At 41.2% G+C, this 27,126-nt stretch overlaps 1 protein-coding gene across 4 annotated transcripts in view; it reads right to left on the bottom strand.

Annotated features, from left to right (window-relative positions):
• Positions 1-26,319, bottom strand: part of Sh3rf2 (SH3 domain containing ring finger 2) — a 139,696-nt gene extending 113,377 nt beyond the window's left edge. For 3 of the 4 annotated variants that reach the window (XM_047556387.1, XM_047556384.1, XM_047556388.1), the window contains exons 1-2: positions 26,192-26,319; positions 24,532-25,017 (exon numbers count right to left, since the gene is read on the bottom strand). In XM_047556387.1, coding sequence (XP_047412343.1) covers positions 24,532-24,909 — 378 coding nt within the window. In that variant the 5' untranslated portion in view covers positions 24,910-25,017; positions 26,192-26,319. Of the gene's footprint in view, positions 1-24,531; positions 25,102-26,191 lie in introns of those variants that run through there. The other variant, XM_047556386.1, reaches the window with a different exon arrangement.
• Positions 26,320-27,126: the final 807 nt, after the last annotated feature.

Raw genomic sequence — 27,126 nt, 5'->3', positions numbered from 1 at the left:
AAAATTCACTTCCTTCTTTAAAATATTTCTCACAGCTCTGAATGCATGTCATTTCCAATAAACTGGTAACAGAAAGAACATTGCATTTTATTGTCTTTTCAGTTTAGTAGGATAAGATAGGACCCAGTCCATTCTCTTGGAAGGAAAGCAAAAACGGTATAGAGGTCAAGAGCATTAATTTGGTTTCATATTTTATCAAATACTAGCTCTGGTCCTTCCTGGAAGTGGAAATCTGGGCAAATGAACTACTTAATGTTTCTGAGCCTCAGTTTCCAGGTCTCTAAAATATTTTCTACAAGGAAATATAGACACACACTTCAGATAGAGCCACTAATCTCCAGACTATAAAGAACTCAAAAAACTTTACACCAAGAATACAAATAACCCAATCAATAAATGGGCTAAGGAAATAAGCAGATACTTCATAGAAGAGATCTATAAGCAATCGACAGATATATGAAAAAATGTTCAACACCTCTAGTAATAAGAGAAATGCAAATCAAAACTACCCTAGGATTTCATCTTAACCCAGTTAGAATGTCTATTATCAAGAATACAAGCAACAATAGGTGTTGGCAAGGATGTGGGAAAAAAGGTACACTCATACATGGCTCGTGGGGTTGCAAATTGGTGCAGCCACTCTGGAAAGCAGTATGGAGATTCCTTAAAAAACTTAGAATGGAACCACCATTTGACCCAGTTATCCCACTCCTTGGTTTATACCCAAAGGACTTAAAATCAGCATACTACAGTGATGTGGTCACATCAATGTTTATAGCAGCTCAATTCACAATAGTTAGATTGTGGAACCAACCTAGATGCCCTTCAATTGATGAATGGATAAAGAAACTGTGGTAATCTATACACAATGGAGTATTGTTCAGGCATAAAGAAGAATAAAATTATGACATTTGTAGGTAAGTGAATGGAGTTGGAGAATATCATGCTAAGTGAAATAAGCCAATCCCAAAAAACCAAAGGTCGAATGATTTCTCTAATAAGTGGTTGATGATACATAATGGGGGTGGGGAGAGGTAAGGGAAGAATGGAAGAAGGATGTTGTTTAGATGGAAATGAGGGGTGGGGAGGGGGCGAGGAAGGACAGATAATACAATGAGAAAACATCATTACTCTTTGTACATGTATGAAGATGCAAATAGTATGACTCTACTTTGTGTATAACCAGAGAAACGATAGTTATACTCCATTTGTGTACAATGAAAAAAAAAAAAAGAAATATAGACACTATAGAACATATAAAGAAAATATAAATTTCTCTTTGTTTTATTTTCTAATCCCATTCCTTGGTTAAGATAGCCTGTGCCTAGAGTTTGAGGTATATGCTTCTGGACCACACTGTCCAATATGGTGGCCACTAGCCACATGGGACTGTTGAAACTTAAATTGTGGTTAGTTAGAATTATAATGCACTCAATATAAAAAATACTCACTGGATTTTTATTTTACTTTATGGTGGCAGGAATCAATCTAAGGGCCTCATGCATCCTGGGCAATCTCTCTCTCACTAAGCCACATCCCCAGTTCCTTGGTTTTTAAAGATTTTTTTCATAGTAACATGAAAAAAAAATGTAAAATATCTCAATAGTTTTTAAATATTGGTTACAAGTTGAAGTAATATTTTGATATATTGGATTAAATAAAATGCACTATTAAAATTAACTTCACTTGTATATTTTTTTACCCTTTTTGAAAAAAATTATTGGTGTCTTATAATCTTACATGATAGCAGAATTCATTATGTCATATTTGTACATGCACATAACAATTTGCTCAATCTCCTCCTCTATTACTTTCCCTTTGTTTCCCCTCCTCCATTCTTTATCTATTTGCTTTATTTGTTCATAAAACTACTAAAAACTCAAAATTACATATGTGGCTCATATTATATTTCTATTAAAGAATAATGTTCTGGATTTTTTCTAAGCATATAAAAGCACACATATACATACAAACATGTTTTTCCCCACAGTGTTGGGAATTCATAGAAAGGAGTTGAGATATTTCCTATAGAAACAATTCACCATAAATTCAACTTCTAACTGTCCTCATTGTTGCCTGGATTAGATGGAGACAGTCCTATACAGTGGTCAAATCTTGGTTCAAAATTCGGCTATTCACAATCTTTGTAACCACATGGACATACCTAAAACTCTCTGTTATAACTTGGATATGAGGTCCCCCCAAAAGCTCATGTGTAAGACAATGTGAGAAGGTTTAGAGGAGAAACAATTGGGTTATGAGAGCCTTAACCTAATTGGTGAATCTCCTGATGGGATTATCTAAGTGGTGACTGAAGGCAGGTAGGGTGTGGCAGGAGGTGGCAGGTAGGGTGTGGCAGGAGGTGGTGGGTGGTGGGTCACTGCCTTTGGTTATATATTTTGTATCTGGCTAGTGGACTCTCTCTCTCTTTCTCTGCTGCCTGACATCATGTGAGCTGCTTCCCTTGGCCACTCTTCCACCATGATGTTCAGCCTCATCTCAAGTCCTGAGGAATGGAGCCTGCTGTCCACGAATTGATCCCTCTAAAACCACTGGTCCCCAAATAAACTTTTCCTCCTCTAAAATTGTCCTTGTCAGTTCTTTTTGTCACAGCAGTGAAAAAAGATCAAACACTCACCGAGCTTTTTTCCTCCTCTATGAAACAGAGGAATAATCTCTCTCTCCTGGGGTCTAGCTCATAGCAGGTACTAAGTAAATATTATTCCTTTTTGGCACTTTTGTCAATTTTTTTGTTATTGTTGTTGAGACATCTGTGTTTCACTCATAAGAGTTAACAGATTGCTTTTAATGCTCAGCTAATGGTCAGAGAATGACTTAGGCAAGATACACTAATGGAAAAATATCTGTTCAGAGCATTTTCTTCACACCAAGCTATTGTTGCGAAGCAGTTGCCTAAACATGAGCCTTAAATAGCATTCAGTTCATACTGAGTCTTTGGTTCCAATTAGAGGAATTTTACCTAAATTATTAAAGCTAAAGAGTTCTTTTTTTTTATTTTTTACTTTGGGTCCCTATTTATAAAGTAATTACTTCTACTTGTTCCAAGAATATTTGTCTTCTCTTCATTTCCATCTATAAACTTTGGATTGTTCTGGGTGTCAGAGCCATATCTCATCTTTCTCTTGAGTTCCCCCACAGCATTTGGTGTAATGCTGGATATAGAATGTATATTTTAATTCTTGTGAACTAGAACCACTGTCTAGAGGGTTCTCTCTTTTTTTTTTTTTTTTTGGGGGTGCTGGGGATCGAACCCAGGGCCTTGTGCTTACAAGGCAAGCACTCTACCGACTGAACTATCTCCCCAGCCCCAGAGGGTTCTCAATACATTAAAAAAGTGGGGTTTTTATTCAAATGATTCCTGTTGACCCGAAAATAAAACTAAAAAAACAGTACCTAACATTTATTGAGATTTTATAGGGTGTTAAGCATTGTTTTAAACTCATTACACACATGCCTTCTTTTATTCCTAGAGTCCCAGGATATAGGTATTACAGATTCCACCTATACAGCTGAGGGAATTTGAATCTCCAAAATAGATATGAAATATATCACTTCTCTGCCACCATCACCTCTTTGCCAGTTTCCCTATTTCCTTCATCTTCACCCTTTCCTTCTCACCAAGGAGACCAGAATGATCTTTAGAAAATGCAAACTGGATCATATTATTCCTGTTTAAAACTTTTTAGTGGCTTCCTATTGTTTTCAAAGTCGGCTGGGTCCCTGTTCCCTCACCCTTTCCCTGTGAGCCCCTCACCCTTCTTCCCAAGGCCTGAGGTCACGTCCTCTGACAGTTCAGCCCTGCTTCCTCAAGATTCTGCACCTGCTACTGCTCTCTTGGCCTCAGTGCATCTGCCCAGCTCTAGCTGGCTCATCCTTGCTTACCCTTCACTCCCTCAGGAAGTACCTTTTTTTGAACACTGACACTCATTTTAATTCCTTCTTCCTTAAATATTGACCCAGATATCCCTCTTGTAATAGTACAAAGCTTTCAGGCCTTTTGCTTCTTATTTCCAATCATATCTTAAAATTATATATTTATTTGTGCATTTTACTAATTAACGCTTCTCTGATGAGACTGCACACCCCACGAGAGCCCCATTTTTCTCTACTGCATACACGTGGCTTCCTAGTCTGTCTGGCAAATGGTGGCAGATAAGTAAATATTTATCGAAAGGATGAATGACACTTTGAGTAGTTGGTAGAAACACTAATTATCTTAGTTCTTTTCAACTTTGAAAACGCACAATGCCCAGCCTCATATGCTGTGTGCAAAAGGTATTGTTTGTTGAAATGAATCCTCTTACTTTAACAGAAAACTGCCATCACCCTCGTCGCAAAACAATGATGGCTCTGGACAGTGTCAAGATGATTTGTAACACAGTCTGTCAATTGACCATTTATTGGGGGCTAATAATAGACCCAGATAACCAAGTGAACTTAGCACTCTTGACCTGATGTCTATCTATAGAGTCAGACATAGCCTGAAGATAAACTCCATGGATAAAAAAGGGCCATGGCATTTCTAGAAGGAAACCCAAAAGATTGCAATTGGTGGTTGAAATGCATTTCTCCTAGTTTTTATTTTTTGAACAGTCTAGTTGGAAATAACAAAAGCATAAAAAAATGAGTTAGCCACTTCATTTAATTATTCTGAGAACATACAAGAAATTGTCTTCCTACAGAGCTTGCTTTGTGAGAATAAAGGGGAGTCCTGTGGGGGAAGACTTAAGGATCCACAGTCAAAATGGACACAGTGCAAGACTCTACAAGCTGCACTCCTCTTATTTTTGCTGTGAATATAACTTAATTAGAACTGCAGTTCATGGACTTCCTGGTGGTATGCAGACACAGAAACAAACAAACAAACTCAAACAACTAAAGGAAATCCAAGTAATCTAAGAACTGGGGTGAAGTTTACTCGGGATGGTTTAATCCAGCTCTCTGCCTTCAGGGGACTTGGCAACCGGTTACAAATGATGGGGTGAAGGATTTGGGTGTCTAATAAACCTGACAGAACAGTAGTTTATATTAAAGCACATTCTCTTGTGCAATAGTTTAAATGTATTGCATTCCAAATGTTCTCGATATGGTCAGGATACCTTCCAGTATAACAATTTTGATCACTAACTCAGCTGATCTTAATTCCTTCACTATTTGGAAGTCTTCCTCATAGGAACAAAGAGAAAGTTTATGTCAGAAACTACAATGAACTCTAAAACGTCATAGATTCACACACTATCTATAGATCCAGTACTTACCTGGTGCAAGCTCTATAAAAAGGAAGTATTTTAATAATATAGAGTTAGTGCTCTTAGAAACCCTGAGTCCAGAAAGAGAAACCAAGGGGGAAAAGATAAATAGAGGGAGATAAATGACACAATAGAGGAAATACAAAGTCCAAGGGACTCAGCTCCTTTTCTTCCTCCCTTACTTTAAGTATTTCCTGAGCTTTTAGTATGGTGGTGGTGGTGAGGGAGAAGGAGAAGACAGAACCATGCTTATACACGAGAGGAAAGCAGGACAAAGTACATGTCGGGTGAGTCTTGCTACAGGACCTGGGAGGGAGATGGAATCCCAGGCAGGGAGCAACTGAGAAGATTTTCCAAAAGGCAGCATTTGAACAGAACCTTAAAAGCTGTGGGCAGGATTTTGATAGATGGATTTGTATGTTGGTTTAATGTTTGCATAGAAAGTCGAGGGGTTAATGGAAATAGGGCATTGGGAAGTACTTGGGAAGTACTTGGTATTTTGGTTCCTTTTTGTTTTTAACCTTCATGTATAAAATATCACTAATTCTAAAAATGTACTTAGGACTTGAACATATCCTTATGGAGACATTTGTGTGCACGGGATCTCTTCCTTTTGCAAACCATCTCTCCTTTATTCCCTACTCATTCTGCTCAATCCATGTGGTGTTGGTGGGCAGACAGTGCCCAGCCTTTGGGTGTCCCATGACCTACTCCCGGCCAATCAGAGCATCCCTCATGCCCAGCAACAGCAATTGCTCAGAGAAGCACACAGGAGCCAAGGGAAGCTAACTGGAATCTCTTTGGTAGAACTGTCATGGAAGAAACCTTAATTTCTCTAAGATTAGGAGCTTAAAGATGATGTAGGTTTTGGCTGCCAGTATTGTGCTCCTGGAAAGAACCTGCCTGATGAAGAGCAAAGCAGCTGCAGGCAGTGCTGAGAGAAAGAGAAGAGAATCCACAAGACTGTGAACCCATGGATCCTGCTGTATCTAAGGTCCATGCTACAAATTCTCATCAAATGACCAGTCCTCTAGTCACATCCCTTTACTCTCCCCCACCTACTTTTGCTAAAGCTAATTTGAAGAAATTTTGCAAATTACAACTGAAAATGTCTTCACAATCAGAGCAGATAAACTCTGGGTGCAAGGAAAGTTTCCCGGGATAAACTGGTTTAATCAGATTAACATCTGGTATGGCTGGACTGATATCCTCCATCTCCCACTTCAGTTAAAATGATAAACCCAGCGTGGTTAGAGTTTATGATGAAGTAGTTGCTTACATTGCTGTTTTTTAGATCAAAGCTACTAAAATTCTTTTAAACACTCCTCATCATGATTATGTCCTACAATTTAGGTATGTAAAACTCTGCATTCCTAAGGATCCTGAAATAGTTTCCTGTCTGCACCTAGAATCCTGAAATTCTGTCTCTCCTCAGTTCTTTCTCTCTCCCTGGACCAGAAAGAGGCAGTGATCGTTACAGAGAAAGTGAGGAACACAGCTTTGTGAGAAATGAGAAAATTCTAAGGAGTCACCACATCCTGATGTCTTTTACCAAGTAAAGGAGACTACCGTGACAACTAAAGATGACCCCCTCAGGGTTCCTCCCCACTACACACTCTTCGTAACTGACACGAGGCAAATAAATGAGGTGGACGCAGGAATGCATTGACTCCCGAAAAATCCCACTGTCTTCAAGAATGTTATCAATTTGCTCTCTTCATTTTATCTCCTTGGGCAACTTTACCAGAGTCAAGGCTGGGTGGTGTTCACTGTAGGAGTATGTGTTAGCAAAGCTAATTTCAGCATTGGTATAAAAATTTCCATCAGTTGCTTGCTGGTTTCAAATATCACGCTACCTGTGAAAGCTTTTTGAGAGATGGCGTTTTAAATTCCTGACTTGTTTGTCAATGAAAATGAGAATTGTATGTGCTAGTGGCCTTGCTTATTGGGTTCGTTTTGATCCCAGTTTTGACCCTGCTAATGTGTCTTTAAGTGCCAAAAGCAATTTTACATCCTATTAATATTCTTCCTAGGTAAGAATCTCATTTATCTTTCAGTATACTTCCATTGGTAAAAATGCCAGGTTTCCATTTGTCAGAAATATTTTTTCCCCTTTTTTCCTCTCACAAAAAGAAATCAGAAATAAAAATAAAGTACAAGTGAGGTAGGTCAGCCTGCCTATCTTTAAACAAAAGTTCAGGGAACAAATATTTTAGACATAAGGTAACTAGAGGGACATAGGATTTTAATTGCATCTTAGTTTTGTCAGTATCAAACACAAAGGGATGTTAGGACTTAGAATCATGCCTTATTTGTTAAGATTCTGGATAATTCCAGTCCAACAGATGTTAACTAAGTACTAGTCTTTGAACTAGATGTCGAAAGAGACTTTCCTTTCTCCTGGAATTATGTACGTCTGAGCTCTCTGTTGCCATGTTTCTTGTAGCATCTATTTATGAGTCTTTGAATGCCCTGCATTGGGACCCCCTTTCTGTTGTGCAAATTCACCCACCTTATGTGTTTTGGTGGGTGGTAGACTCTACCTCAGGGTTGGAGAGTTGAAAATGCTACCTTAATCAGCTTCGCTTCAGTCAGGGATCTAGGCTTTGTCCATTAGATGTACCTGCTTGAATTTCAAATTGGGAGTTAGTGACCCACAGAAAGGACTGCTGAAGACTCCTCTGTGTGAAGGATATAGTGGGTTGATTTCCAAATGCAGCAATATATACAGGGAGAGCCAAGGGAGACATTATGTGCAGTGCCAGCGGGGTTGGATTTGGAAGCTGGTGTTGTGGGACATTGTTTCTGGTAAGGCGGCCTCTGGTCAGGCTTCCTAGCTTTCCCAGAAGTGCTGTCACTGCCTAACACCCTTTCTGTTAATCATGCCTCTGCTTAAATCCCCTCATTCCCACCATTGGATTTTATTTGCTAAGAACAATTCCCTCCCCCGACCCCCCGGAGGATTCACCTTTTTCAGTCCAGGTCATAGAGAATGCAATTTGCAAATGGAGAGAGTGGGGCCAATATATAAAGAAGAGTCAGGGCAGAAGAGAGCCAGAACTCTCTGAGTCCTCAGAGACCCTGAGGCAGGCTTTAAATCTGAACTTTCCACTCTATGACTTAACATATTTCTCACTTTTGTTTGAGCTAGTTTGAGGTGGTTTCTGTCACTTGCAACTACAAGAGTTCTGGCAAACACAAATGGAAGTCCATTAATATTATGTTTCAGGAGCCTCAAAAAAGTTCATCCCCTTTGACCCAGTAATCTTTTTTATATTCTCTGGAACCAGTTAAAATGTTAGAAAACAAAATCAGAATAGTTGGTCAGATTAGGCAAATGTTTGCAGAAGGTTTTGAAGATACCAATACCCGGCAAGTATAGAGACTCTTGCTAACAATTCCATGCTCATCTTTTTCATACCATTTATGTTACATTTTTAAGATATTATCATTCTGCCTTAGTTTTATTCTGCCCCTCTGTATAACTTGTCCTTTGTCCTTTTTCTGGAGTCCTGGGAAACTGCCTTTTGGGGCTCAAAATTGGCATAAATTGTAAGATCATGTAAACATTTATTTGCCTTTCAGGCCAAATTGCAGCTGAAGCACCGAGGTCTAAAGAGTCCTGAGCAGGCCCTGTTGCAAAACACCACACATGATCTGGATATGTTCATGTTCAAATGGGATTCTTTAGGCCACAATCTGACCTTGAGTTCTCTTCCTCAAGCCTGGCAAACTAATTACAATGGCCTGGGCAAAAGGCAAGGAAGTTTGGTAAAATGCAAAATGCTTGAACTGAGAGGAAACCTGGAGTTTGGTCCTTGCTTATGTTCATTGGCAACTATATGACCTTGGCAAGTCCATTCTTCTTGTTGAGCCTTATATTACACATTTGTACAATGAGACATTGGACCAGATTTTTTTTAATAACGTTTTTCAGTTCTCAGCACCTGCGTTTTATGATTCCTTATCAGGTGGCATTTTGAAAGAAAGTTTGCAATGAGTTTGATTTAGGACTTCCTTTGTTGTAGTACCCAGTCCAGACTCTGCCAAGCCTTAGGCAGTGTCATGGGAAGAATTTGCTTCTCGTTGGAAAGAAACCTGTCCCTAGATCTTTTGAGTCAAAGCTCCCCTAGGATGTGAGCCTGATTGCACTTAAATTCTGCTCCCAGCTGGAGGTAGCCAGACAAGTGGGCTGGGTCAACTGGAATATCCTAGTGATTCAGCCTTATAGGCTTCCACTCCATGGTAAGTAGATGATATGACTTAGTAAGGAGGAAATTGAAGCCCTGGAAGCTCTAGTGACAGCCAGTAAGCGGAAGCTGAATTCAAACACAGACTTTTGATATTAACGCCTGTGGTTTTCCCTCTGCCTGATGACATTCAATGTATAGAAGAACACCAATGAAGTGAAGGATGAGGGGCACAGAGAAGGAGACGTTAGGTGGATTCCCACCTTGCTAAGTTTTAATACTATAGTATGGTGCCTTTGAACATCAGCTTTGTCCAAATTCAGCTCCTCTTGCTCTCTCTGGTGACCTAGAGCATGTTGATCTTTCTGAGCCCCCGTCTTTTTACCTGTAAAATGGAGATGAAGATAAGAGTACGTGCCTCACAAAAAGGCTTTGAGAGTTAAATGGAACTGCTTAGCATATTGAATTTTCAGTAAGGTTAGTGATATGTAAAGAGTTCAACTTGCAGGGAATCCTGCTGTTTCTATTTCTAAATTTACTGTTAAATCCATCTACTCCTCTTCATCACTGTTACTATCTTAGTCCAGGCCAACCCATCCAGGAGACCAGAATTCATCTTCTACTTCCATTCTTGCTCTCCCCAAATTCATTTTCTACACAGGAGCCAAAAAGATATTTTGAACTGAAAATCAAGTGAGGTTATTCCATGCTTTAGTCTTTCTTGTTGCATCTAGAATCTAACTCCATCTTGTTACCATGGATTCTTGGTCCCTCCTCTGCAGCTATTAACCTCACTGCTTATAATCCCTCAGCCATATGGGTCTTCCCCTAGTTTCTGGAACTGGAACCCTCTGGAAACCACCCTCAGGAAAGAGGTTCAAGAAGTTTTCACTGGATCTCAATTCTCTGTTCTTCTCAAGGCTAATTCTGCTCATCCTTCAGGTATCAGCATAAATGTTTCCCTAAGAGACTTTCTTTGACCGCCCTAATCAGAGATCTTCCCTTGCCCTCCATGTCATCCTCTTGTGTATAGTTTATTCAACAGACACTTAACCACAGTTCCAGTTCCCGCTATGGTAGTTGGCTTCATAACACACCTTTACTGAACACCCTCTCTTCCCTATATGTTGTCCCCAATGCCCTGCCAGGGTCCTTATACTTCCCAAATAATCTATGTGTGCTCAATTCTCCTCTCAGGGTCTGCTTCTGGAGGAACTCAACTAAGGTCATGGATGTTTTTGTATTTTTTGTTCATCTCAGTAGTTATGTGTCTGCCTTGTTTATGGTTGTATCCTAGTGTCTAGGTTAGTGTCTGGTGCATAGTGAGCACTAAACATAGATTTATGTAATGAGTGAAGGGCAGTGGTTATTATCCTTGAAATGCAGCATTTCTTCCTTTCACTGACTTTCATTTATACTGGTAGCCTGTATGCACAAACAGAATATAAAGTGTACTCTCTAGAACATAAAGAAGAAAAGATATTTTTTCCTATAATGCTTTCAAGAGTAACATTCCTCGTGAGGTGTTGTTTTAGCAAGGTTTCTTATGGCTAGAGGCTCTTTATAGGGAAAGGATCCCAGGAGAGATTTTCTTAGGAGTGTGGCAATTCTTTCTGGGGAGATCTGAAATTCCAGCATGGAGATACTTCAGATGTCTTAGGGGACAGAATTCTATCATGCTTATTTGTGAGTGGTTTTTAAACAGAAAGCAACCTGACCTTGGACTAGGTGCTCTCAATGGAATAAGATGGATACCTATGCAGAGAGTGGTAATAATACTACTAAATAATAACAAAATCATTAACATGTGATAATGCATTTATGGATCAGTCCTGGAGTAGGTCAGTTAATCCTCAGAAACAATGTATGTGGTAGGTTATATGCTATTGAGGCTCAGGGAGATAAACTGATTTACCCAAAGTACATGGCTAACAAGGGGTGGAACTCAGGATCTGAAAACAGCTATTATGACTTTAGGGTACCTGCTTTTAACTATTCCACTGTCTTGCTCCTTGAGTTAAGAATTCTTAAAACTAGCTCATTTAGTGAAGTTAGTGAAATACTTCAGCCTTAAGAAAATAAGATTGAAATTAAGATACTAAAACAAGATGCAACCATCTTGAGTTGCCTTTAAAAAACTATAAATTCCCATCAAAGACAGGGCAGATGTGTTTTATGTGGCTCTGTTTCAGGAAGAGTTTTCTAATATTGCTATTCAGAGGTAGAGGGAACAGAGTGTATCCAGATCCTGGAGATACAAATTCACGATGGTATGGGTCTCTGGGAAGTTAAATTCAGGCATGGGACAGGTGATTGGCTGACTTCAAGGACATTCAAAATCTTTCAGACATGAGATGCTAGAATACAAAGGAATTGGAACACTGCATGTGTGGTTGGTTCTATGAAGTTTTGGAGTGCCAATATTTAAACTATTTACATAACTTGAGAGAAATTCACTAGTAAAAAAGATCTGTACTATGCATATTTTTTGCATAAGTGAGGCAGAGAGACTGTGCTGCAGGATGAACCTACATAATGTGATGGTCAAGAACATGGGCTTGGTGCCAGCCCATGTGGGTAGCTTTGGGCAAGCTACCCACTTCTCCTGAACCTCAGCTTTCTTATCTCTAAGAAGGTGTTCCTTTGTGGATTAAAGAAGTTTTTGCAGCCCTTGAAAACTGTAACGGCTCAAAAGTAGGAATAATTTTTCTGATAACCTTTAAATTTACATTTTTTCTTAAAAACAAATGCAAATATTTCTGTATCCTTTGCATATTCTATAAAATATGAAGAGGGCAAATTTTACATTTGGGATGCTGGAATCTTGAGACTCAGAGAATATGACTTTCCTGTAACTGTAGTAATTGCTAAGATTTATTAAGCACTAAGATACACTTCATGTCACAATGTTAGTTTTTAGTTAGACAGGATTTCAGACTCTTCCACACCTAAAAAGAACCATTTTACCTATCTAGATGATAGGTTTCCGTTGAAATGGAACATAAATATTTTGTTCTGTTTATATCTCAGGAAAAGCAGATCATTTCTGGACCAGAGCTTGTCATAGCTCCTAATAAAATATCTCCCCCAAATATTCCTCCCTTGCACATTTGATTTCTGATTGGCTTCTTTTCCTGTTCTCCTTCCGCCCTGGTTTTTGTTCCCAAATCTAGATCTCTCCTGCATCTTTTCTGCCTTCCCCCTTTGTGACCCTCTTTCTCTTACTCAGTCTCCCCTCTTTCTTTTCTCCCTCTCTATTCATTTTTACATCTTAAATACTTGAATTTCTGACCAAGCTGTACCTAATGAAGACATAGGTATCATTAACACAGGACTGGATTTGCGGAGATGAAATCATGCTCTGAAGCTTATCAACAACTTTAGAATGGTGACATGGGTGCCAACAGGAACCAGCCAGCAATGGCAGACAGGGCAGGGCTCCACAGGTTTCCGAGAAAACACCATTCTGCTCCTGATCAACCTGGACCGGTCTGATCAGAGCCCAGTCCTTGGATTCAGGCAGATCTGGTTCAGGTCCTGGCTCTGCCTCTTCCGAGCAGTTTTCTCATCTGCAAAATGGGAAAATACCACAGACCTCCAAGGATTGTTGGGAGGATTAAAGGAAAACGTGTTTATTTTTCACAGTGCCTGGCACAGGGTATGTGCTACGTGATAGCAGTCGTTATTCGGGTGATGATTAACGACTACATTCACCTCCTTTCTGGCTTCCTTCTTTTCCTGGTTCCCCTTCTCACCCAAGTAATCAGAACAGGCACTCTACCAGACTAGGTTTGCTCGATTCTTCAGGACTGTAGGGAAGCCAGGACTTGTCTCAACCACAAAGTTTAACAGTTGTGAAAAAATGCTCATCTTTCAAAGACTCCAGAAAACAAAAACAAGGCAATAAAAAGAAATGTGTTAGTTGTAAATTTCTTCCTTCCTAATGCAAAGGGAAATAAAAGGAAGAGATGAGAAAAACAGACTTCTTTTTTCCCATTAAAAGAGAGTTTCCTATTTATAATCTCTCAAGTGGAAGAGAAGACTGCTGTCCCTTTCCGTTCTTCTCTCACCCTATCCCTCCTTCCTTTAAGAATGTAGCCAATCCACTTGGATTTCTTTCATTCATGGGAATTTTCAACTCCACAGAGATATGTGGAGTCTGGGTTTACCTCTCTTGCTTCTCCAAAGTGGGGAAGGAAATTTTTCTTTTAGGCCTCTCCATTTCTCTGTCATTCCTGTTTATTAAGCAAAAGTTCCAAATAAGATTTATTGTCACCTTGCCTTTCTCATACACAGGCAGCAGTTAGATAAACACTCTTCCTGAACATAGCCCTGCAGAGTTCTATTCCTGCTCTGTGCCCGGTGATTCTTTCACATTGCCTTGGCAACCAATTAAAATACATTTATGTGTTCGGCAATATCATTCTTAATTCTGCAAAACCCAGGGCGGCCTGCTCGCCGAAGCCTTGGACCTGCCAGCCAGTCGGTGCTGACTCCATTCTGGTTTGACTTCTTTTTTCACCTCCCAATTACTTCTGAATCCCCTGCAAGCACCAGCGTGCCATTCCTAACACACCTGGCCTTAAATCAAAAACAACCTTGTCAGCAAGACAGAGACTGGTAATGATCCTGGGGACAAAATGGATGGCACATCTCTTTTCTTCTAGCCTCAGGGGAAGACATGAGGAGCTCTTCAGCCTTGAGGTTGGTGAATTTGGTTGCAGTTTCTTGCAATATAGTAAACATTAGACACTCAATAATTAATTACTTGGTGCTGGTTGCATTTCAGGCATTGTGCTAGGTAGAGAGGACTCCTCCTTATTCATGGAGCATAGAGTCCAGAAGGAAGAGATGTGAACAGACAGACAGTACTGTGCAGCCTGATGTGTGCTGCAGATTCTGGAGGGTAACACCAAGCACCCGGGAACCTGGGGAGGAACGTAAGGCTGACCTGAGACAGACGATGATATCTGACTTCCACAGGAATGGAGGCCACCCCAAGACCTGGAAATGGGCTGCAGTTAGCTACCTGGAGCAGTTTCCTGATCAGGGAGACCATCTATTTTTGCCTTCTCTAACACTGGCAGTTTAGCTAATGCCCTCATCTCTGGTGGCCAGTTTTAAGTACCCTAGGATTATTTGCTTTATTTCCCCTGCCTCCAGACTGAAGTTTTCCTAATAGCCTTTCAGGTAAAGGTATCAACAAATGATCCAAGTTCTCCTGCCTCTTTCTTTTGACCCTGTATGCTGTGCATATGAATGGCACCCCAAAGGCACATTTTCCAAAGTCAGTAGCATGGAGACCATGAAGCCTGTCTCACCACTCAATGTACATGTCTCTCAGTGTATTTTTAGGTTTACAGTCCTCAGCATCAGGGGTTTCAATTAATGCCTGAATGATTAGGAATCAGATCATGTACATTCAAGACAAATGCAAACTTAATAACCTCACTGAATACTCCCACAAATACAGGGCTGCTAAAATTTGATCTGGGATCATATTCTCCTATTTTATCAATATCGACACAGATTGAGCACAGCCCTCTGACCTGTAGAGATACCAGCGGCACCCCTCACGATGTGCACTTAGAGTTAAATGGGAGTCCAGTGAGTGACACATAGTAAGTCCTTCTGTACATCTGCTCTATTGGTGGAGTGGACCAGTCCTTCTCCTGTGCTGTCTTAACACACTATGAACACCTTTAAAATTTATTAATTGCATCACAATGATTAGTTTATATGGCCATCTTTCCCAAAAAGCAATGAGCTCTTTAAGAACAGGATCATGTTTCACTTACTTTTATTTTCTACTGGAGCCTGAGCAAAAAGTTTTATTCACCAAAGGCATCCTGTACATATCTTGTGAATGAATGAGACCTGGAAAATACTAATAATCATGCCTACATTTATCATCACTGAGTTTATGCGGCAGACCTTGTGCAAGATAATTCCTATAAGAATTAATTTATGCTTCAAATAATGCCGTGATTATCATTATTCCCCTGCCTAGAGCACAGGGACATAGTAGTCACATGTGGTAAGTGTGACAGCACTTTAAAAGACACACCTACCTGGATGAGTATAAGCCCATAGTTAACCTTACTAGGAGCTTGCTTGGTGCCAGGTCTTGTGCTGAGCACTTTACAGATATCATCTTATTAAATCCTCCCAATAACCCTGTGTGAGCCGGTGTGTGTGCGTGTGTGTGTGTGTGTGTGTGTGTGTGTGTGTGTATGAAAGAGAGAGAGAGAGAGAGAGAGAGAGATTGAGAGATTGACTAAGGATTGAAGCCAAGGCCTGACAAATGCTAGGCAAACACCCCTACTGAGTTACATCCCCAGCCCTTTATTTTATTTTATTTTGAGACAGTCTTGCTAATTTGCCCAGACCGACCTTGAACTTGCAATCCTTCTGCCTCCGACTCTCAAGTAGCTGGGATTATGATATATGCCACCATATTTGACACTGTTTCCATTTTATAGCAATGACAGCATCACTAAGTAAGTTACCTGGCAACACACAGTCAATGCACACACATACTGAGCTTTTCTTGCTTACTTATTTCTTTGGAAGTCTAATCAGAAGCAGCAGAAAAGTGGAATACGTATTTTAAAATGACACTAAGACACCTATTCACCTTATTCAGAAACAACATATATACCAGATGCTGGGAGAAGAGAATGGAGAGTTACTGGTTAATGGGTACAGAATTTCAATTTGGAAGGATGAAAAAGTTCTGCAGGTGGATAGGATGATGGTTGCACAACCAAAGAATGTATTTCATGCCACTGAACTGTAACTTAGAAAAGGCTAAAATGGTAGATTTTATGTTATGTATATTTTACCACAATAAAAATTTAATTGCCGAAAAAATGATAAAGTCTTGGCAGCATGAGAAGAACAGATATTGTGTTCCTACCTAAAATGCTGCCTTCCCCTCACAGGGGACCCGGGTCAGTTCAGCTCATAACTCAGTGGCAAAATCTTCTAGATCCTCTTTGTTTCTTTCATTGGTTTTCCTGTTACTAGGTGTCAGTTAGCTCATGACGAAGTGTTCCAAGATCAAGGTAGCACATGGAATTTGTGGTGTATAGTGCAGGAGTTCAGCCATATACAGAGTGGTATTTCTTATCTTCGTCCAGTTAGCAATTCATGAGCTAAGTGATTTTTGAATCTGACCCACTGTGTTTTCCAGAGAGTGATGTTTGTCACCCCAAAAGGCAGTTAATGAGGTGATTCACGTCAAGAGTATTTCAGTTCCCACACACTTTAAGCCTAACATAGTGTGTTGCTCATTCCCCACGTAGCTCTGTAATGGCTTGATTCATGAAGGACTCATTTCTGCACCACAAGAAGCTATTCCATGATTCCATAAAGTCTACCACAGACATGGGTGTGTTTATTTATTTACTCTTCCATTTGGGAACTATTTTGGGGTTCATAATATGCGCTAGGTGCACTGAACGTAGTATTGAAAGATAAGACAAGTTGTCCGTTCTCTTGGTGCCTGGAAAAAGATTGAAGATATGACGGAGATCTAAAATGAACTCAGCTACTATTTGAGTTCTGGAGTCTGAGCCCAGGAGCATCCCTGATGTGAGCTTTCTAGACAGCACCTGGCACATAGCAAGCACTGAGGAACAATTTGTTGAGCAGGGTTTTGGAGCAGTGTGACACTGGGGATTGACACAGACCCCAACTGCAGAAAGCTGGTGGTGGTGAAGGGCCCGCCTTGACCTTCATTGCTTGTGTCTGTCTCTTGCTTTGGATGCTCTGGCGAATGCCTTGGGTTATCGGGTGACCTGATCACTTCAACAAAAGAGAGTGGCTCTGTCTGCTAGTGACATGAGGTGTCACCTTTGTTACCTGGGAAGCTCAGCCACACACTTGGAGCAGAGATATCTCATTTGGCTGCATTTAATCCACCAAGTTGCTGTAGATATAACTGATAGGCTACAAGATGGCATGTAACTAGTTTGGCCTGACAACTGTTGGAGAAACTTTGTTACAGAGAGGGACTGACATGTATCTTCCTCATGTTATCTCCTCACCCTGATAAGCAGGCAGATATCTAGTCACCCTGTCTTCTCTCCATCTGTTTCTTTCTCAATCGTCTCTAACTTTCATTCTAATTCAGCATACGCTGCTCTGCCCTGTCTCGCCTGGCACCCACACGTCCAGAATAGACCCTGCCCTTCTGTCCCTTCACCACACCCTTCCCAACACTTATGATGTGTATTTTTTAGGAAGATTTAAAAAAAAATTTTTTTTTAACTGACTAAGCTTCCTTTCCCTCAAACTGAGCCACCTCACCACCTAACATTCTCACATACCATAATTTCTGGAATCTAAGACTTCTTTGTTTTAATTGAATTTATTTTGTATTATATATACAAAAATACACCCATTTTAAGTGTACAGTGTGATGAATTTATGGCAAACCTACTTGATAGCACATAACACATGCCCGTTGTACCCCCATCACTATAGTTGATAGTTTTGTCTCTTCTAGAATTTTATATGCATGAAATGAGGCATTATGTGCACTCTTCAGTAAGTAAGACATTTGTTTTTTCATGTCTCAACACTTCTAAAAGTGGATGTATCTTAGAGTGGGTATCTAGCACGGTAGTGTTTCCTTTTCCCTTAAGAACCATTCCAAACAGATGATGCAACTCATAATAGGTAATATCTTACAATCGATATCAATACTTCTGGTGCTGATTAGCTGGTTTATCAACTAGTCTGGGTTGGATAGTCAGCGCTGGGAAGGTGCTATCTTTCCTTTGCTGTGTAGTTTATTGTATCTGTAGCCAAAAACTAGTAGGAACTAAATAAACACAGCAGAAGATGGTGATAGTGAGTTTAAGAGTTGTCTAAAAATATCTTTTGCATTATCACTGAGCATATTAAGTCTGAGACAGCATTTCCCAAATTTTATTCCATAGACAATTACTATTACTAAAGTACCAACAAAAACGAGGCAAGAGGGGTGCCAACCTCATTGAAGTATGTTTCTTTCTTATTACAATCTCTCACTTAGAGACTTCCAACTCATTGGAAAAATCATGCTAAAAGTTAAAAAAAAAAGTCCTGCAGCAATAGTCTTGTAGTCTTGCAACATTTTGAAAAAACAAATGTTTAGCTAGGCTTTAATTTCTGATTTATTTGACCCTGGAGCTTTGTGGAACACCCATGGATTTACAGAATGCACATTATGGACAGCTGGTGTGAGGTATAAGCGTAAATATAAAGAATGGGAGGGCCGAGGTTGTGGCTCAGTGGTAGAGCGCATGCCTAGCATGTGTGAGGTACTGGGTTTGATTCTTAGCACACCTACAAGTAAAAGAATAAAATAACGGTCTAGCAACATCTAAAAATATTTTAATTAAAAAAAAAAAAGAATGGGAAAGAAAGAGATAAGAAATGGAATAGAGTTGTACTTGAGCTGTGTAACCAAAGCCAAGGTGAGGGCGCCTGCAATGGGGTCGAGGACAGTGCTCGTCACCAGTCATGGGCTGAACCGCACTTTCCCTCTCTCCAAAATCTCTTTATAGTATGAAGGGGCATGTGGGCAGGCAACCTTTCCTAAGAGGAAAGGAAAACAACACAGAACCATGCACTGGCTAATCTCCCAGGTGACATGCCCCCAGTGCACGTGGTGGATAATTGAGGTTGAGTAAGGAAAACCTTGGGCCCCACCCACCTCCCTCGGTGCTTAGGCTGTTCCATGGGGAGTGAGCTGTTGTGTTTGGCCAGACACATTTAACCAATGAAAACCGAAGTAGGCAATAGAATATTCGGCTTACTAAAACAGGGAGGAGCCCACCTGCAAAAATTACCCTGATCATCTAAATGGTGGCAACTTCCTTCCCAGAAACTGCACTGGCTCAATGCACACGGAGGTGAAAGGAAATCAGGGCAGGCAAGGTGAAAATCAGGCAGGGACTAGAAGAAATGCACAAGGGTTTTTTCCTTTTCTCAATATTATTTTTCAAATTGTCATAGAAAAATTGACTTTTTTCCTCTTGATGTCTATTACTATGACTCTTAATACACATACAGATTCATTTACCTAGACCATAGTTGGGATGTGGCACAGTTTCATCACCCATAAAACTCCCTCATGCTGTTGCTGTGAACAGATCCTTCCCCAACACATAACCCTAGGCAACTGCTGATGTATTTGTTTTTAATGGGGATCCCTGAATTTGTGAGTGTGTGTGTATGTGTATGTATGTGTGTGTGTGTGTGAGTTTGTGTGCAAAAAATGTCAATGGCAGCAGACTCCTCTCATTATTATTTTATTTACTGTTGATAACATATTTTAGCCTCTGTTATGTACCAGGCACTTACACTAAGTTTTTTATATGCATTATCTCATTTTAACTTCATAATTGACTTAATAAACACACACACGTATATATATGTATAATTATTATCTCGTTTTACAAATATGGAAACTGAGGATCAGAGAAGTTAAGTGGCTTGCTTAAGGCCTCACAGCGAACAAATGGTTGAATCCCATTACAAACTCATCTCCATTTGACCATAAATTCTCACTTAACATTTACACTTAACAATAAAAGGGAGGGAATAATAGTAGGAAGGTGGTGCACTGAAAGAAGTTGGCAGTAATGCCAATTGTGGCCATATGGTTTTTAAAAATGTTTGCAAGTGTGTGTGAAGCTGGAGAGTCATCTGGGTCTTCTGACTTTTTACCTCAGCCTCTATCTATCTGTCTTCTTCCACCTGTCACTTCTGACCCTTGCTATCCTAGGTGGTACCTGCCTGCTGTTTTCAGAGGCATGGGATGATTTTAATCCTCTTGCAAATTTAGCAAAAAACTACTCTCTGTATTACAACTTTATCTCAGAACTCATTTATGACCCAGAAAAGGGGTTGGACCACCTTCTGGTTTCTACCCAGACTCAATTTGCTAAAGAGCTTTCTGACCTCATTTTCTCTCTCCAGTTGCTTGCAACACCAGCTGAAAGAGTTTCTAGGACAAAGCCACCTGGTCTGTGTGCTGGTGGCAGCAGGTATGTTCTCGCTGATATGGGGTGAGTAAGACAGGAATGTGTGTAATTGGCACGATTCTTAACAATGTAGGGAGAATGTCCAGCCCTGCAAAACCCATGGTGACAACATTTGTGTTGGGAAATAAAGTGAGAGGCAGAGGAAGATAAAAGAAAGTTAATGAAGAATCGGTGATACTAAGGAAATGCACTAGTCAGTATGGTTTTCCTCTGAACTGGTTATTTGAGGAAGTAAGTGAGTTAGAGAGTTGTCTCCTAGAATCCACTCAGCTCCGGAAGGGTTCTGGAAGTAAGTTGCAAAGCCAGGGAATTCTGGGAAGAATCTCATATCTGAATTATGGCCATAAATCATGTGGGGGCAAACGAAACAAACCAGAAATCAGAGTGACAAGGATCATCTTGGGTGGCACTTGATTAATAAAGGGTGAAAGAAGGACTATAATGTAGAGTAGAAAGTGTTGAGTAACTTCCATCTCAATCACAGCTAACATTTATTGAGTACTTAATATGAGCAAATCGATGCACTAAGAGCTAATGGACATGAATCATCTCATTTCTTCTTCAAACAACCCTCTGAGGTAGGTACTACTATTATCTTCAATTTACAGATGGAGAATTGGAGGCCCTGAAGTTTAAGTGACACACCCAAAGCACACAACTATTGAGGGGAAGAATCAGGATTTGAATTTTGACATTTCTCAAACTTAAGCCTATAAATTCTTAACTTCTCTGCTTTACTGCCTGTCCCAATTCAGAAATGGTATTAAAGTGTAACAGCGTGAGGAGGAAAAGCGATCAGCTATTCAGGAACTCATAATCCTTTCGAAGGCTTGTAAAGTTCTTCTGGCTTGACTGTGTTATGGGGAAGAATAAGAACTGGTGGGATTAGCAGCACGAGGGTCCTCTACTGCCTGTTGATCTGTTGGTTTGAAATAATTGCATGCTGTAAAAACCTGCAGCCATTTCTCAAGTTTTCTTTTTACACAATCAGCTTGGGAGGGATTTAGTCCTGTAGGCACAATGGGCTAATTTTTTCTCTCTCTTGGGCTGGCACGGTGAGGTGTGACTATTGGTTCCACCCTAGTATTCTGGCTGGCACAGGGTGCATCAGGACTCTTGAGCCAAGAAAAAGATCTTGATGAGCTTGTTTTTTAGATGAGCCTAGGTGAGCAGAACAGACTTTGGGTTTAAAAAGCTCATGGATAGGAAGTTAAATGAACTTTTTCAGAGTGCCAGTTCATCAGTGAATCTTCTGAAAGAGGTATTTTACCAAATGGTACCCTGTGACAACAGGTTATTTATGCCCTCTTAGGGGAGAACTTTATACTTAGTATTATCCTGGCCTGGACTCATCATGGACTCAAGTTGAATAATAATACCTGTTACACTCTCCTGCAGAGGCTATGGCTCCTTCTATGTTTTGTAGAATGTTGCATGCACGGCAGGGCACAATAAACAGTCAATAATAATGTTTACTATGATAATGATCATCCAAATGCCTTTCATCTAAGGCTCTCAAAGTGCTTTGCAAACACTAATTAGTTAAGCTTCACAGTGGCTCTCTGTTTTTATAATACATTTTCCCATTTTACAGAATTTTAAATTGAGACCCAGAAACTTAAATGGCTTGCCCAAAGTCATACAACAAGTTTAAATTAATGTTAATGATGATGCTTTGCATCTACCTAGCAGATGTTTTCTAAGGTGATACAGTATGTTGCAAAGATAATTTCTGCACTATCCTGGAGGAAGGTGGGAAGCAAGTGTTGGTAGCTGTTGGCTAGGTTGGGTAAACTGAGGCAGAGAGGGTGAATAAGTCAGCAGAATTTGACTAGGGTTGTAAGTCCACTCTGTGACTTGAACCAGAGGGTAGCATCCAGGAAATTTTCAGTTCTCTTAACTGAGGGATACATGGTTGCGTTCACACCTACAGGAAAGATAGTTATGTTTCTGTGAGTAGAGATAGGTTTCAGAATGCCACTGTGTTCACATTCAGGAATGGGTTTGTTCATGTTCTTTCTGAGAGAGGTGAAAGGGGTAAGATGGGCAGTTTAAGAAAGGGCAGCTCAGAGAATGAAGGAAACAAACTAGGGTGGCAGGGAGCTGCCAGCTCTGCCCCTTCACAGAGCATCTTCCCTAACCAGGTCCTACCCACAAGCGGGAGCCCTTCAAGGCTTGGTTCTGTGTTTTAGCCTCACGACAGGCCTTGGTCCAGAGCAGCTTGGAGGACACTGGCACCTCAGTCTGAGGTTACAAGTCTCTGCAGAAGAGTGCCAAGGACGTCTCGTATCCTAATGACTTTCTCTTATGTATGATCAGCTCTCCTCTTAATCCCCCATGCCAGAAGGGTCCTATGAATCCTGAGAGGGGGGCATCTACTCATTGCTACCATTTCTGAGCAACACAGCCATACGGAAAAAGATGAAAACCTGAATAAAAGTATGTGAAGCTGATAAGGGACTTACTTGATTCCTCCTAGTCTGGCAACTTGTCCTTAGTGAGTAAGGACACTCCCAAAAGGCAAGTCAGAAGTTTGCAGGAAGGGGGAGGGACAGGTTGCTTGGCTTTTGGAATTCAAGGGGGGATTGGCAGACCTAGAGATAGAGCCCTTTTCTCTATAAACAAGGCATGTTTGAGAAAAGTTTGCTCCCCTCCCCCACTCTGCCTTTGCAGGCCTCTGAATTCTGATTGATGACTAGACCAGGGCTAATGAAGACTTAAAAAGGAGTGCCAAGCCCTTTCCTGGAATGTGTTCACACACACACACACGCGTGCACACACACACACACACACACACACATACACAGAGCAATAAAGTCGCAGTGAAGAAAACACACCAAAATCCAGTCTCTCCCTGCTCTCATTTTTGAATGTTCTCATACTCCCCTACCACAAGGGTGGTTTAAAGGTACAGTGAACTCAAGAAGGGCTTAGCTCTTGGAGGGAAAATTTCAGAAATGCATAAGCTCTTCTTCTGTGTGAGGAAGTCCTGTGCAAAACCCTCCCACACACTGCTACTCTTCAGAGTAGAGTCTTGGGACCCTGCTGTCAGTATTAAAGCTTGTTGTAGGCAAGACGTCAAGGAATGCAGCTTTGATTTTCTAAGCATGCCAACAATCTAAGCCACAGCCTTCTGTGTCCACTTTGGCACAATGACTCCAGGGGTGACAGTGCAAATATCCTGCTGGACTCAAAAGAACCATGTCCTTCTCTTAAGATGTGCCCTTACATAGCATCGCACAACAAGGCTCACCGCCAGGTCAGATAAAGTCCTCAGGATGTGTTTGCAGGGCTGGACCAAGGAATTTGCATTATCTAGACACAAAAAGCATTATCCTGTGTGGTTTCACCAGGTCAGTTGTTTTTCTCTTGCAGCCCCTGATGTGCAGTTTTTGCGTGTTTTATTCATTTTGTAAAGTGAGACACATCTGCAGGGCTTCTAAACACATCTGTTGAATTCCACAGCCCAATCTTTGCTATCCGTCAGTCCACCCACATAGACACTTCCCTCTCAAATGATCTTGGGTGTCAAGTATCTTGAAGCTTCGAACAGATTATGAATGAGCATTGTCATAATAGAGCTTTATGACTAGGAATGAGAAGACAGATTGGGGTAAAATTCAGACAATATCTGACATTTGGAAACTTCTCAGAGCTCTCAAAAACCAACAGTTGGGTTTGTTTTCTCTCTTTTTCTCACCCTCTGGGTATTTCTCATACACAGGTTTGGCCTCAAAGCAGCAGAAATGAAAGGCCAAAAATATAATCTAAAAGGGTTTCCTTGTCCTAATATCTCTAAACAAGCAAGGAGAATGTAGGAAACTTTAGACGTTTTAAGGAATTCTCAGATGGACTAGGTAGGCTCAGGATTTTACCATGTCTCAGCAACATGATAATTGTTCACGGAAATTTATCTCTAGGGAATCACTGGTAGCACTCTAAATGTAACTAAAAGAAGACTATCCCTAGCTTCCGAATACACACACACAATCTCCAAGAGGACATGATATTTACAAGTAAGATCTTTCTTACCCCATCCATGTGTATTCTGATATTGGGCACAGGCCGGAAAGGGCTGGCCTGCAGACTTCTGGGGCTGGTCCTGCTTTTTCTGCCGTCCTGTGAGGTTAGTACGCCCAGCCTGCGGAAGGAGCCCCCTCTCCCGGAGCTCTGCCCTGAGCGCACGCCATCCAGAAGACGCACCAGCAGCAGGTTGGCCGGCAGCGCCTCGATGCTGCAAAACACCAGGGTCCTGCATTCTGGACACCTCAGCTCCTTATGGGCCTTGAAAATCCTCTGTAGACATGGTTTGCAGAAGGTGTGCTGGCAAGGAAGGACTTTGGCTGTGACGTCGAGCTTTTCAAAACACACAGGGCACTCCAGAAGATCAAGTAACGTCAAATCATCCATTTTATTTTAAAACTCCAGCCCCGACCTGGAGGAGCAGGGTCCACATCGCAGGGGCAGCTGAGCCAAGCCGGCAGAGCAGGGTCTCTTGGAGAGCGTCAGAATTCCTGCCTGTTTAAAAAGGAAGGGAGGAAAAAAAATGTGACTGCTCCGAGAGGTATATCCCACCTACATTGAGGCAGTGTCTCATAAGGCACTTTGCAAGTACTCTGTTCCGGAACCCAAGTTTCATATGAGTCATTCTGATTCAGTGCGAGCAGGTATAAAACTCCACTGGTGCCTGCTGCAAGAATCATCAGCACAGAAACTGACTGCTCGCTGCCTCTGTGTGCACAGGATTGCACAGAGAAAACTGAGTTGCCCAAGGGGCTACCCATTCGTCTCCACCAGCCAGGGCTGGAAGGGTTCTTTACCCCTGCCTGGTGAAAGCTCTGGGACAGTCAAGTCTTAATTCTCAAATCAAAGCCCCCTCAGAATGTAATTTCTGTGGCACCATCTATCCACTCCTCCTTCTTTCCCTAAATTTAAGTTTGTGTGCTATCTGCATCACATGCATATAGGTTTAAGTAGGTAAGTTTATATGAAACCCATGCATGGTGAATTACTTTCTTCACGATATTTCTTCCTCCACTATTTTGTTCCGGCAATATACAAGACAAACTCCTACTACAAACTCATGTGCAAAAATTGTTTTACCTTAAGTACAGGCTAGGTAGGGTACTTGGAATCAATCTCTCTCTCTCTCTCTCTCTCTCTCTCTCTCTCTCTCTCTCTCTCTCTCTCTCTCTCTTTCTCTCTCTCTCTCTCTCTCTTTCTCTCTCTCTCTCACCCAGAGACAGATTGTCTTAGCCTCAGAGACAATCTTCCTCCCACAAGGTAAAGTCGTGCAGCCTGTTTAGTTACTTCGACCATTGTTCTCAGTTTCAACGGAAGTACATAGGAATTCTGGATTGTGGTCACAACCTGTAAAAACCAAGACGAAGCAGCATGTACAGGTAGGGTGTGTGTGTGGTCTGAAAACAATCCTTGTTTCAGAAACAGTTCCCTTTTGGATATCTGAAACCAAGTCTCCAGTTTAGAAAAGTCTCCTGGGACGAAGACAGCTGTCCCTCAGCGAGCCAAGGCTTGGGCGAGCGCCGCAGCCCGGAGGCTTGGCAAGAGAGCGGCCCCGCGTAAGCAGGGCTGACCTACGGGCGGGGATGGGAGATGGCGCCTCGCCTTCCTAGGACTCCTCTCCAAAGATGTCAGCGCGCGGCGGGCGGGGAGGCGCGCGGGGGCCACTAACCTTGTGCCTCTAACCTCCGCGGAGTTCAGCTCAGCTCAGCCTGTCCTCCGCTCGGCTGCGCGCGCTGCAGCTGGCTTCCCTTCCCCAAGTGCGCGGCTGCCACCGCTTTGAAAACTTTAACAACTCAGAGTCCCACTCACTTCAAGGGATCGCCTTACCCGGCCCTGTTAACGCTTTCGCCGCCGGGCTGCTGCCTACCAGCGACACTCAGCTGCTTATCTTTCTTTTATGTCCCTGAGTCAATTTCTGGGGAAAGATTATCAGAGGCAAAATAGAAGCCATCCCCGAAAGCCAAGCATTTACAAAGTTTGTATTACCATTTTCCCTATTTTCTGGAGAGAAAGTCCAAGAAGTCGAAACTTACTCAATTATAAACATGCCAAGGTGATTGTGTTTATATAAACCTTTCTAAGGATTTCCTGAGAAGTTCAAACATTAATGGCAGCTATGATAACAAGGATAAGCCAGCCATTTAGAAAAGACTATTCCTTAAAACCATGCTCAGTCCCTGAAGTTAGAGAGGGACTTCAGTGACCTTTGACTCAATCTCTTAAAAAAAAAAAAAAAAAAAAGGATGTGTACAATACACATACTTGAAAAATCAAAGTACAGAAGTTTTTTTTTAGAAGTTTTTTTTTTTTTTTTAACCAAGGAAAAGCAATTGTCCCAGTTCTCCTCCTGCCTTCTGTAGTTTTTTCATAACCCACCATAAGGTCTTATACTTCCATTTTTTGCTTTGTCAATAGTCCATCTCATGCAAAGTTACAAAGGCATCCAATTGAGTAAGTAAATAATAATAATGTTACCTAACACAGGGATAGACTTATTTGTGTCAAGCACTGTTCTAAATACCTTACTTGTATTCACCTGCTTAACCCTCTTAACAACCCAACACTGAAATCTTTACCTTCACTGTCCAGATGAGGAAACCAAGG

The sequence above is a fragment of the Sciurus carolinensis genome, chromosome 6 (assembly GCF_902686445.1).
Source record: "Sciurus carolinensis chromosome 6, mSciCar1.2, whole genome shotgun sequence".
In the NCBI taxonomy this organism is placed as follows: Eukaryota; Metazoa; Chordata; class Mammalia; order Rodentia; family Sciuridae; genus Sciurus; species Sciurus carolinensis.
This window is presented reverse-complemented; position numbering and strand designations above follow the sequence as displayed.